The sequence below is a fragment of the Python bivittatus genome, unplaced genomic scaffold (assembly GCF_059951505.1).
Source record: "Python bivittatus isolate LINGU-HERP-01145 unplaced genomic scaffold, Pbiv_v1 ctg000610_np1212, whole genome shotgun sequence".
Classification (NCBI taxonomy): domain Eukaryota; kingdom Metazoa; phylum Chordata; class Lepidosauria; order Squamata; family Pythonidae; genus Python; species Python bivittatus.
In genome coordinates, this window is record NW_028277088.1 from 30,474,559 (window position 1) to 30,488,806 (window position 14,248).

At 36.2% G+C, this 14,248-nt stretch overlaps 1 protein-coding gene across 1 annotated transcript in view; it reads left to right on the forward strand.

Moving 5' to 3' along the window:
* Positions 1 to 14,248, forward strand: part of DNAH11 (dynein axonemal heavy chain 11) — a 149,306-nt gene that overhangs the window by 132,397 nt on the left and 2,661 nt on the right. Inside the window, exons 74-78 of the mRNA XM_088150680.1 lie at positions 2,139 to 2,366; positions 4,464 to 4,655; positions 8,512 to 8,631; positions 13,005 to 13,247; positions 14,013 to 14,195. Of these exons, the coding sequence (XP_088006806.1) occupies positions 2,139 to 2,366; positions 4,464 to 4,655; positions 8,512 to 8,631; positions 13,005 to 13,247; positions 14,013 to 14,195 (966 nt within the window). The remainder of the gene's footprint in view (positions 1 to 2,138; positions 2,367 to 4,463; positions 4,656 to 8,511; positions 8,632 to 13,004; positions 13,248 to 14,012; positions 14,196 to 14,248) is intronic.

Consider the following 14,248-nt stretch of genomic DNA (forward strand, 5'->3'; position numbering starts at 1 on the left):
ACAAAATAGAGTATTTCTTGGGTGGTTTTGTTTTTTTCTTTGTCTTATAACTGAAATAAGCTCTTAGCCATAGCAAACTACTACTTAGGGCAGGAAGCGCGAGGGAAAATCATGTGTCAATAAACTGGGGGAAGCGCTGTTCTGGGGAAAGTGGTTTAGTACAACTTCCTGTGTTTTTGATCTTGTCTTCTGTCATTTGGGTGGCCAATCTTAGTTAAGCATTTCATTAGGAAAAAGTAATACATGTCAGCAAAAGCAACATTAGAACCTTGACTTCAGGTCCTGGGCTTAGGCCCTAGTTTTAGGAAGTTTGTTTGTTTGTTTGTTTGTTTATTTAACTTCTATGTCACCATAATCTGGACTGACTCCCAGCAGTTAACAACAAAGGTAGGTAGGTAGGTAGGTAGGTAGGTAGGTAGGTAGGTAGGCAGATAATTTTACCACACAGAAAAACAATAAAACTTCCACAGCAAAGAAATAAATTAGTTAATAAATTATAAATATCAATCCAATGAACTTAATAATGTAACAATTACAACTTGAATAACCAACAATCCATGATCAAATGTAAATAGTGTCCTACCATTTAACAAATGCTTTCTGGAAGAGCTAAGTTGTGGCACCTTTCAAAAAGAGGTCCAAGAGGGAGCAAATCTGATCTCCACAGTAAGGCTATTCCAAAGGACAAGCATTGCTACTGAGAAGCAGCATTCAGATCATCAGCCCCACTTGCTTCATTGATGTGGGTATTAGCACCATCTCAACAACCTTCCCTAAAAAGGGGAGGTTGGAGGCTGGGCAATACTTCTCCAAAGTAGCCGGATCCAGAGAGGGATGTAGTACAGCCTTTTTAAAGGTGTTAGCATCATCATTTAAAATATACATATAAAGCAGTTGTGCCAAACATTTTATAATTATCTTTTCCTTTAATTCTATAAGACAGATACTGACTGAATCTGAAAATACAGAATGTAAGAACATATTCTATAGAAATGCAGTGAGATTTCCTTCTCCGAAGTACATAAATATACTGGGAAAGAAAAAAAAAGAAATAATGTAAAAGAAAAATGCTTTTTGATAAATATTGATTACCAAATATGCTAAATCGTTTGAAAAAGGAAATGGAAATAAGATAAAATACAATAATGGAGTTGATAGTATCATAGAATTACAGTCTTGGCCCCCAGTTTGATATGTGTTTTGTTCTTACAACAGGAACAAGGGAGGGCGGAGCTATTTATGTAGTGCCACCTTGCCTGGCAGAATCCCAATTATGACGACATGTTATTATCATATCAAATATCACTGCAAATGGAATACACTTATGGTTGTGATTTTGCAGTCTTAGTTGTCAAAGAATTTGTAAATGTTTTATACAACTTTAAGTCCAATTTTGGCAAAATGATTTCCACAGTTGAGTTGAGAGGAAAGATGTCCAAGTAGTTTGGGACATCCTGGCAAATGCAGCTTTCCAGCCTGGATCCAAGCCCTCCAAAGCACCTGTGATCCCTCATCAGATGCATTACCTATGTTGGCAAGCAGGTTTGCTTTACAAGCAAAGGCTTTAAAATTCAATCTCATGGTTCAGGTTCAAAGGAGAGGTTTGAATCCAAGACCTGTTCAGTCTCCGCCTCTGGTCTCTCATCCACTGTGTTCCAGAGATTGTCTGACTTCATCATTAATGATATGTGACAGTGGGGATGAGGAGATACTGTTATTTGTAATAGTTATGGTCCTCTGAAATTCTTCTGAGTGCCTTCTCAGAACTTTGTAGAGAGGCAGCAGAATTAAATGCATGGGTAAAAAGTTACCATTTTGTAAAGGTGCCAAAGTTACCCTTACAAAATCTTACTTACTGCATATTTGGAGATAATAAAGTTCTTGTTAATATAAAAGCTATTAAAATACAGTCTCTGTAGTTAAAAAAAAAGTTTAATTTCCCTCTACGCATTAAATTTAGAATTTAAAATGAAATTACACTTGTGAGTTTACTATTTGTTTTGGTTTTTGTTTTGATTGTTGTTTTGGTTATGTAAATGCTACCTAGCTTTGTAAGGACTTGATAATATAATTAGCTAGGACCATTTCTAAGTAATAATGTTGTGCTTATAATGAAAATTTTGAATTTTCTTAAACAGAACATACATCTTGTTGTGAAATGGCTGGGGACCTTAGAGGAACTGGTGGGCAAATACAGTAAAGGAAGTCACCCTGACTATCGCCTTTTTGTCAGTGCTGAACCTGCTCCAACTCCTGAAGAACACATTATACCTCAAGGAATATTAGAAAACTCTATTAAACTTATTAATGAACCTCCTACAGGAATGCTGGCTAACCTTCATGCTGCTCTCTACAATTTTGACCAGGTAATAGCAATAGCTTTGCAGATTTTCATACCAAAGGATGATGAGTTTTGGAAGTAAGGAATTTAAGGAATTAGATAAATTAAGGAATTTATAATTCAAAAGCCATTCCAAGGGGAAACAGGCATCTTATTACACAACCTTTTACAATATCAAGAAAATATCACTCGGACAGGAAGCATGTAGATTCATTTTTCCTTCCCAGTCTAAGTATCTATGACAAATAATTGCATCTGTGTACTTCAAATAAGTTAACGTATATTATGTCTGAGACCTGAGCCATTTAGGATGCTCCTTGCTATATATTGTGCCTTGCTAAATGCCTTCAGTCAGTCTGTTTTTGCAATCAGATGGGGAACAAATAGACTAGATTTGTCAGGCCCAATTGGAGTAAACAGCCTGTGCATCAAGTCACGTACCTGATCAACATGTGAATTCTTAGATGACATGGAGGAATGCAGTATAAAAAGTTGTTCTGAGTTGCATGTAGTTTTGAATAATGTCTTATTATACTACCTGCCAAATAAATCTGCCAAATAATAGTGCAGTGAATGGTGTCTATATTCAAAAAGAGGAATATAGCACTTAACATGTTACTAATGCATAGCTTGCTATGGTAACAATTCCACTGTTTCTTTTAAAATTTTTACTAAACTGAATATGTTCATAGATTTTGCATATTTTAGCTAATGGATTCTGCATGGCATAGTTTATGTGCCACTGTTTTTTTAATTTATTTTTATTGCTTTTTAATTAATAACAAGAAAAAGAAAAAAGCAAAACACAATGATAATAATCATGTATGTGTGTGTGTATATATATATATATCATCAAAGAAAAAAACTGTTTTACAAAAAAGTGAAAAAGTACAACAAAGAAAAAAAAATAGCATATGTCACTCTCATTATAAACAGTTACAATTCTATATATACTTATCTAATGCAAATATTATTCAAGTATGTATATATTTCTAATATGTTTATATGACTATCATTTTTTAACCTACTGTATTTTGTATAAATAAGTCCCACATTTCATTATACTTGTCCATACAAAGTCTATGTCTATAGGCAATCCGCTTGTAAGTGGCAAGTGCAATCAGGTCTTCAATCCATTGAGTAAATGGGGCCATACATTTATCTTTCCAATGCTGCAATATCAGTCTTTTAGCCACAGTAAGGGCATGGAGAATCTGTTTATGTTGTCCAGTTGTCAAATTCCATGTACTACGTATGTAATTCAAGAGAATATTATCCTCTGAAAATTTTAGCTTTTGCCCCACAGTTACATTTATATGGTCCCGTACTTTCTCCCAAAACTTAGTAAGTATAGGACATTGTAAAAACATGTGTTTTAAAGAGGCATTGTCTTTAATGCTGTCTTAGACAATCCTTTTCTATACAAATATAATGGAGTCCAATAAATTCTAAATATTATTTTTTGTTGTATAAGTCATAGTTTAACACTCATTGACACTCATGCTATAGAAGTTAAGACACCCTCCCATTGTCTAGGCAATACAGAAACCTCTAATTCTTTGTTCCACTCATCTCTCAGCATCTGCATACCAGAATGATTTATACCTATAAATACTAATAGTAGGTTTTTTTAGTTTTAAAGGATTTAACAAGTTGTTCTAGTATCTCAGGTGTCTCAGAAACTAAAAATGCTGCTGGTCCAAACAATGCTGTTAACAAATGTTGTAACTGTAAATGTTGCCACTGAGTTACATCTCATAGATTATATTTACCTCTTAACACAGCATATGTTAAAAATTCATCTTTATCATCTATCAGTTGGTCCAAAGTCAATATCTCAGCTTCCATCCAATTTTTCCATATCACCATCTTTTTCTCAGTTTTTAATGTTGGGTTTCCCCATAGAGTCAATTTAGCATGGGAAAAATGATCAAATCTTTTTTATTAGATATTATATTCCATAGCTTTCTAACTGACATAATTGTTTCCAGAGATAGTTTATGTGCCACTGTGTGAAAAATGTAATTATTGCTTATATGGAAAACATAATTGTAAGCTCTAAGGCCTCTTGGTGATGTGATTTGATACAAATACTGTGTTTTCATATTTCTTTGTTTAACAGGATACACTTGAATTGTGTACACGAGAACAGGAGTTTAAAAGTATTTTCTTTTCTCTCTGCTACTTTCACACCTGTGTTGCTGGGAGACTCAAATTTGGACCTCAAGGATGGAATCGAAGATACCCTTTTAACCTGGGAGACCTCACCATCTGTGTTAATGTGCTCTACAATTATTTAGAAGCAAACACTAAAGTAAGAACTAAGAAATTAAGCAACTTCTTGGCAAAATCATATTTTTAATCTTGGAATTTAGAAACAAACATACTAAACAAGAATGTAATAAATTTGCCTTTAAAAGCAATAGCTGGAAACATGCCTGTTGTTTATCAGACAGTTCAAAAATTCTCACAGAGGATACATAAACTTTCTAACATAGGTTGAAGTGGTTCATTGCTACTGGCTTAGCTAAAATAAACAAACAAATAAATAAATAAATAAAATTCTCCTTCATTATATTAGCAAAAGCAGTGGTTTATATATGCATATGTGCCAAATTCATTAGGCAGGTAATGAAGCATTTGTACAACTGTAATTACATACAGCAGACCTGACAGTTCATAACACTGCATTAATAATCACTACAATTAATTCTGATCATAGAAGCAATTTACAACACCTCATATATATAAATAATGGTGCATTTCTTTCATGTGTCATTATTATGTATTAAAGAAGGCCACCTTGTTGTGACTTTCTCGGGCATGTTCCCACTGAATTTGTCTTTAAAATTAGATGACTGATTCAGTTTATGATTATTTGTCATTGGAGAAACCATGAAGATGATATAGTCTGTTAAGCCACCTATGCATATGTGTAAGAATACCTGTAAAGGTACATGAATAAAGTTGACAGCCTTGCTGGAATGAATTTTGTGCAACTTGAACATACATTTCACTAATAAGGTCATAACAAATGACGGTCAGTTTGGTGTAGTGGTTAAGGCATCAGGGTAAAAACCAGGAGACTGTGAGTTCTAGTTCCACCTTAGGCATGAAGCCAGCTAGGTGACCTTGGGCCAGTCATTCTCTCTCAGCCCTAGGAAGCAGGCAATGGCTAATAACTTCTGAAATCTTGCAAGAAAACTGCATGGACTTGTCCAGGCAGTTGCCAGGAGTCAGGTCTGACTCAAAGGCACACACACACAATAAGATACTAAGATCAAGTACTTTTCTGGTGCTTCAGGAAGAGGAAATGTGTTCATAGCAAGCTCCTTGAAACTTGTTTTTGTACTCATGCTATTACTGCAGAACCCTTTTTCTGCACATTGATTGCTTTCATAAAATAAGGGCCAACTCAACTGATACTAATTCAGCAGAATGAACACAGTTACACAAATCCTTTAGATTTTATAAATGTTTTAGTTCTATTTGCAAAATGTTTTAGTTCTATTTGCAAATGAACTAGTCCCTGCTGTTTGCTCAAGCTCTTTCTGATCAGATGGAAAAAGTTGCTTATATCACATTTTGAAGAAACAGCGTACACTTAATGTGTGAATCTCAGTATATGCTTTGTTATGTCTTAATGGTTAAAATAACTTTATGCTGCATTTTTTAATGAAGAAGGGAAGGAGTTACATAATGCCAGTCACAACTGTAGAAATTAACACTGTATTGTATAGGAGTGGTATAGTCAAAATATACTACGTTATTTCTCCACTGCCTAGAGTCTGTCCTCATTAGGGGTTCCAGCTTTAGTCTGCCATTCAGGCCTTGTGAGAAATGATATACTGAGGACGGGAGAAAGGAAACAACAACCCCTTTCTGCAGACAGTATGTGTTTTCTGTGGAGTCCTTGATGCTCTCTCAGCTTGGTTGTTTGCTTGCAGACATTTCATTACCCAACTAGGTAACATCATCCGGGCTAGTGAGTGTGGGGTTTTCTCCTAGTTTTTATACAGTAGCTTGCCTTGCCAGTGTTGCTGGAGGTGTGGTTTTCCCCTTGGTAGTTCCTTGATTAGGGTATTGTTCTTTGCTTGATTGTTTGTCTGCTGATAATCCCTGCTTGTCTGAGTGTTGGCTGCTGGAGAGAGTATGTTCTGATCTCTTCTGAATGATCTATTTCTGTGTCTATTGATGGCTGATTTGTCTGAATGCCAAGCTTCCAGGAATTCCCTAGTCTAGGATGCTCACAGTTTCCCAGCTGGGACTATGGTTGAGTCTGTCCATGTGTTGTGAGATGTCTTTTCTTCTATTGGAATAGATGTTTTCATTATTCTTATCCTTCAACCCAGAAAGTTCACAGGACTTTGTTGGTCATTTGGGGATTTCTTTTAAAAGGGTGAGGGTTTTCTTATTATAGACTTAGGCTTATCTACGGTTACCTTATGGATGCAGAAGCCACTTCCCTATTTTTAGACAGCCATTTATGTGCCAAATTCACTGGCATTCAGCCAACAAAGTTTAGCTGAAAATGGCTTAACACTGAATATTTCTATGCTCCAGACTGCTGCTGCTCAATATGGTAGCATGGTAAGGAAGAAAGTGCTGTCTTACTTTTGTTTCCCTTTTCTAATATTAGACATTTATTGTATAATAACAGGTTACATGATATGCTACTATCGCCTTGAAATTTAGTGCAAGACATTTAAAGTACTCAATTTTCTGCAGTTTCAAGCTAGGTGATACAATCTTTGTTTCTTACATTTGTCGTTTAATTATGTAGTCAGTTTCATTTTGCAAATTTCCCTCTGTGCAGATCTACCCTCAGGGCATTTCATTTTTGTTTTATAGTACAATTAAATACTATGAAATCCCAAGTTTCAGTATATCCCATGTATCTCTAGCTTTCCAAACATGAATTATAAAGAATGGAGAAAAAAAAACATCTGCCGATACTTTATTGTTCTGCTACTCCAGAATTGGTGCTTGTATGTAGTCCTAATTTAACAATATGCAGCTTTCTTCCAGCCGTCCTTGTATGATGCATTTCATAAAAGACATGTGGACAGGACAATAAACTAGATTGACTTTATATTTAAATGTACATTTAATCTAAATTTAAAGTAAAATAAACGTGTAAATAAATTTAATTATTAGTCCCAGTTTATTTATTTTCCTTCCATTACATTAAAAAGTTTAATTTTTTAAAGGTTTCTGACGATCATACCCAAGACCCTTGGTGGGCTCATGTAACCTCAATGTAACCTTGCCCACCCTAGTGTCATTTTGCTATGGGAAATTGAACCCTGGAGTTAAAATCTACATACCTGCAGGACACTGAGGCTGGGGAATGATGTAACAATCTGTTGCTAAATTGTCTCATGTACCACATGAACAAGTTGTCCGTTTTTTTTAGCAAATAGGTTTTGGATTTAGAATAATTTGATTTTTAAAAATGTATATTTTTTTCATTTGCTTGTTAAAAATATTTTGTATTCTAAATTGTGTAGAATTTTGAAATTGACAGGTTAGACTATAAATGTAATTCATATCCATATGAATTCAGAAAATTCAGCAATTTATCCTTTTGGAAACAAAATGCTGATGATCTGATTTCTTTTAACTATGTTTTCAAAAGCCTTTTTCTTAAATACAGAAGTCCCAGATTTACTAAATCACCACGAGTAAATTACTGGGACACCCCAAAAATCAGGTTTTCTCTGAACAGCACATTACAAACCATGCTTTGCTCATTATCATCTGTAAATGGAAACTTATTTCAATTCATGTTAAGGAAATAGATTAAAATATATTAGAACATTTTAAAAATGCACAGCTATTTTGTTCATATACTCTTTGCTTTCTCTTTATACCTCTATGTTTTATATGCTGACTCACAATAATAACTGAAGAAGATAATCCATTTCTATACATCATGTTGTCAGAGCATGTTGTTCCCATGTTCCTGTTATGAATCTAGTTTTATGCAAAACAAAAGTAAAAGTATAGCATGATAATTATTGAAATCTTAAAGGCTTGGAGTTTGCTTGTTGTTATGCTGGTAAAGTCACCAATTTTGTTGCAACACTATGATCATAAATGACATTAGTTTGTCCTTTTAGAAAATAAGCTGACTTAACATTCAGTTACTGATTTGATTGTGTCCATAGGTTCCTTGGGAAGATTTGCGCTATCTCTTTGGTGAGATTATGTATGGTGGACACATCACTGATGACTGGGATCGCAGACTGTGCCACACGTATTTGGAAGAATTTATGAGCCCTTCACTGGTAATCATTTATAGCAATGGGAGGAAATCATAAATATATTTTATTGGCTTCATTTTGTTGGCAAGACTCTTTCTCGTACATATATTCATACATATATACATACATATGTATACTGTGTGTATATATATACATGTATATACATATACATATATATATGTATATAGGTATGATAGAGATAGACATGGATACACACACACACACACATATGCATACAGATGTTGTGTTAGATGCATATAATAATGTGCTGCTGTGTCTCTGTCTGCCTATCATTAGCTTGGAGATTTTGGAACAGAACTATTGCTTGTTAAACATTAGAGAGACCAGCAACTCAGCCATTCCACTTGAAAATAACTTTCCCACTTGCATTAAAATATTGATAAATGATTTTGGTGCAAATTATCTTTAGGTAAGTGTGTTTGGTGTTGCAACACTAAGTTATAGTACGGGGTGAATTTCATATTGGGAATCATTGTGAAATGGATTAAAATTAAAACACAAATATATTAAGTCATTTAAATCTCTTGTGTGATAAACCTTGTATCACTCAGCACTGATTGCTACATTTCAGAAAGTATGCAGTGGACAAGATACCCCAAAAGCATCTGGACAAATTTTACAAAGGGGGAACTAAAATGACCCAGTCCCCTACAAAGGAAGGTTACAACACTGAGGGCTTCAAAGCTTAGGAGAACGAAAGGTTATGTGGGAACTAGATAAAAAAAAAAGTGGTTTAAGAGAAGTTTTTCCTTTACTTTCATACTTTTAGAACCTAAGTTTATATTATACAGTAAAGCCAAATAGTGGGAGATTTGGGGCAAAAAAGGAGGCATCTCACACAGCAGCAGAATGCAGAATTTGCTCACAAAATGCTGGTTGTTCACCAACTCTGGACAGCTTTTAAAGGGTGTAAATAAATTAAGGTTGAATAAGATTATATCAGTGACTAACTAGTGATGAAAACAATATGTAATTTCCACAATTGAAATCAATATACTTCTAAATACCACTTGCTGGAGAGAGAGTTGTGTTCCTTAGCCCTTTATCTGGCTGCTGAAGAAACACAATACTGAATTAAACCATCTTTGGTCTATCCTCAAAGGGTTCTTACACTTGCAGTCTAAGACAGAATCATGTCTGGTTAAATCCAGTGATGCCAAGGGGATTAACAATGCCAAATTGGAATATACTGCAGCCTCTGCACACTGTCTTTTCCAAGTGTTAAGCGTATATTTAGAGGTGATAGGGGAGGGCACGTCTAGCACCAAAAGATCATCTGTGATATGGAATACAGAGAGCCTTGAGGCCATTCCATCTTTACCATGCTCGTGTTGGAAGCATCTGCTGTGGTGAAAGCAAAGTGAGTTTGCTTGCATTTATTTGCTCCTTAATGAGTAGGTTTTCATATGTCAGAAAGCCACGTTCAGTTTAACACAATTGGAAGTCAATTGGAAGGCCCAGGAGTGAGTTACCATGGAGATGGGGAAAGATAAACACTACTGTACTTCTGACCTCCACCGAAGCTGATTTCTCTACATGACAGCTGAGGTCAAGGGGGCAGCGTGGGAAGCTCATTCCATCGGTACCTCGTCTATATCTAGCCCACGAGTAGGAATTGCTATTTCTAGGCGAGGCAGTCCATTAACCTTCACAGCCTGTTCTTTCTTTCAAATAGGTGTCAAATATAGGGACGAACCTGAAAGAAATGATGGAAATTAGATGCCTTTGGTTAACCAAGCTTGAATGTGGGTCTACTTAGATATTCCAAAACAGAATAGTATCTTTTGGTTTAATTGGACAATGGTCTCTCCCTGCATAAGCCATGAAACAAAAATTTCTTCAATGACAGGCAAACATAAAGAAAGGTCTAGAACTACAGCACATCTGTTTTCTTTCACATGCATTTTTACTGGGTCTCGTGTTAAAGTTGCACCTAATCGAGATGATCGATAAAGTGGGGTAGGGGTGTGGCAGTGGAAATTTCAGCATGGTGTACATGGTAATTTTGGGGCCAAAAGCTTCTGTACTTTAAGGATTATGATTAAATTATGGCATAACTATACCCATACAAAATTTATGTACAAGCAACTATCATCAGTATCCTAATTAAAATAAATGCTCTATAGCTAGACAAACTGTGAAATGATCCATGAGAAAAATACATTCTGTAGAATTAATGTAAAATATGTATTTAACTTTAAGAGAGATAGATAGGCATTAGTTTTATATCCTGCCTTTCAATCGGGAGCTGAAAGCAGCATACATAGTGCTCCCTGCTCCCATTTTTCCTCATAACGATCATGTAAGGTAGGCTGATGAGAGAATGACTTGCCTAAAGTCACCCTGGAAGCTGGGCTTCTCTATGCCAACAAAAGTGCCAGAAATGTTGGGCTGATTTTTTAGTCAATTTTTAAATTTTTCTTCCTTTCAACAACTCAAGTTGTTCCATTTTTTGTGGACTTGGATTTCCAAATATCCTTCCATGAATTTATTGATTGATTGACTGGACTTATGGCCACCTATCTCATATAATGACTCTGGGTGGCTCACAACAATCCATAAAAACATGGTTAAAATCAAAAGTACCCTTCCTGCCCAGGTGCCCAGCCAAACATCCTTGAAGTTCAGTCCCCATCCTAGCCCAATGCTTGGGGGAAGAGCCAGGTCTTCATGGCCCTCCGGAAGGCTTAAAAGGATACGGATTCCTCTGATCTCAGGTGGGAGGCTGTTCCAAAGGGCTGGAGCAGCCACTGAGAAGGCGCACCTCTGAAGTCCCATCAGGTGGCAACATTTAAGGGAGAGGACCTTGAGTGCACCCACCCTATACAAAACAGGTTTCCCATAGCTGTAACACATGAGGCTGATCCATCTGTACAATAAAGCAGGTAATATTTTACTTTTCAGTAGTTTGAATTCACTCTCCTCATTGGTGAATTCAAATGACTGAATACCAGGACTGGACCCAAAACAGGCCATTGAGCTGCAAGAGGGAAATATGGATCTACATGTAAGCATCTGCAGTTATGCAGCGTTACACCTGAAGGGAACAGTCTTATCCCCTCATCACAACCATTGATGACATGTTCTGTGGTCTCCAGGAATCATGTAAAGGTGGAAACTAAATTAGAAAGGTATAAGGCAGCTTCCCTCATCCCAGGAACTGTTCTGGTGTTTGGGCTTCAACTCCCAAAATGTTTAGCAATATCCATGTTGGCTGGGTTATTCTAGATGTTGGCTAGGACCAGCTGGTGTAAAAAAAAATTTGAGCCCCTTACAATTTACAGAAGGGGTGAGGGAGCTAGGGCAGTACAATGAGAAGGGAAGCATAACAGGGTCTCATTTTGTTCGTCTTTGATACTTCTAAAAGTCCAATATTGTCCAGTGCACCCCTGGAAATTAAAAAAAATGTAATACATACTTGTGTAGACTGTTATGGACCCATGTGTAGAGAGACTCTCTCCCAATTAATCTACAAGAATAAACAAGACCCATTTGCAATCTGTGGATGGAGGGGCAGTAAGCTGGGGAGAAGTAGATTACCACATGTGTATTGATGAGATTTAAAAAAAAAAAGCCTCTGCTTACTCAAGATGGCTCGCTGAAAGGTGGTCTACAGGTTGGGGCAGCTTGTCTTAAAATACCAGTTGCAAGAACAATAGCAGGAGAGGGGCTGATCTCATGTTTGTAAAGGTATTGGGACTAGAATGTGTCTTTTCTTGGTGTTATAGGGGTAATTAAAGATAGATCAGTAAGGCTATAAAAGAAAACCATCAGATAACTTTTATTGTGATTTTCCAAAATGGACATTGCTATGATATAGTCAGTCTTCAGCCATCTGTTGCTCTCAGCTAGAAAAATTCATAAAACTAATTGTATATTCAGATAAACGTTATTTAAAAATGTTAGGGCTAAGTTGCATTTAAATAAGGCATATAAGCTATACAGATAAAATGCATATGCTAGGGCAGCTGTGTGGAAAAATATATATTAGTATAATCACATAAGTTATGTTAAACAACAGACAAATGTGGAAAAATACCTCATTACAATTTGGCAATATAGATTGATTTCCCTGTGACAGAATAGAATTTGCCACTGATCCATACATCCTTTTATGTTATCCAGAGGACTATACAATTACTTGTGAATGTTCTGCATGAGGTTTCTTGCTATTTAAAGACAACTTCTTTAGCAAGGTTGCATCCAGAACTGTTCCTATTATACCCATCATGGATAAGAGAGATGCCTTCCTACTTGAAAAATAACCTATTGAAAGTACTACAATAAGAAATAAGAATTTTACACTTTCACAGACAATATCCCAGTGTTGAATGGATTTTGCTTGAAGATGAAAAATATTCTTTTTCTAACTGCAGCTTGAAGGCGACTTTGCTTTGGCTCCTGGTTTCCTATCTCCTCCCAATTTGGATTATATTGGCTACCACAAATATATTGATGAAATGCTGCCCCTTGAAAGCCCTGCACTGTATGGCCTCCATCCTAATGCTGAGATAGGTTTCTTAACGGTGCTGTCTGATAACCTATTCAAAACTCTGCTGGAAATGCAGCCCAGAAATCTGCTTGCTGGAGAAATTATAGGACAGTCAGCAGAAGAAAAGGTGAGACCGTGGTGTTCTGCAAAAGCTTATTCCATAATACCCTCACAGAACCACATTAATTCTTAATTTTAATGCAATCAGAGTTAAAACTTTGTTCCTCCTGAACATAAATATTTAACAAGTAGGTATGTGTGAAACATTCCATGCATTAACTGTTCCGCATATGGAAGAATTAGCTTTAGTCCATGCCTAAACTGAAACACTTATTTCAGTTATGTTCATCTATACATGGAATGAAGCAGGGGCATTCTGTTTCGGATACAGACCGAAACGTAACTGTTTCAGGCCAAGGTGGGCAGAGGGAACAGCAGGAAAAAGTAATGGAATTGGTGATGGCTGAGAGGAGGTAGGGAAGGGAAGACCTTGAGATCAGGAGGACCAGTAGGATATACCACGCCAGGAACTGTTGAGGGTAGGAAGGGAGACAGGGCAATGCATACCAGACTTACCCTAAGAGCCCCAAAAACCTCCTTCCAATTTTGTTTCATTTGAACAACCAAAATATTTTGGCTTTTGTTTATGCTGAACTACAGCCATTTCCAAACAGTTTGGCAGAACTTCTGGATCACAATATTTTGATTCAAGTTTGAAACAAAATGCATTTCCTGTTTCATGCTTACCCCAAATGACAAGCATTATGTATATCCCTGTATTCTTTTATGCACTGTTCAACATTTATTCCAACCAGAGCTTGCTGTATAGAGCATGTATTAAATGTAAACAGAATACTTATCTGGTAATTTTGCTCTGCATTCATAACTTAAGGTGAAGAATGTTCTGGATGAAATTTTGGAGAAGCTGCCAGAAGAATTTAACTTGGCTGAAATAATGCAAAAGTCTGCTGTACGAAGCCCGTATATTCTTGTGTGTTTTCAAGAATGTGAGAGGATGAATATTCTCATTAGAGAGATACGACGATCAATTAAACAGTTAGACCTTGGATTAAAAGTAAGGAATATGTAACATGTACTATGAAAAAAAAAAAGGGTCTTAAACTGGGA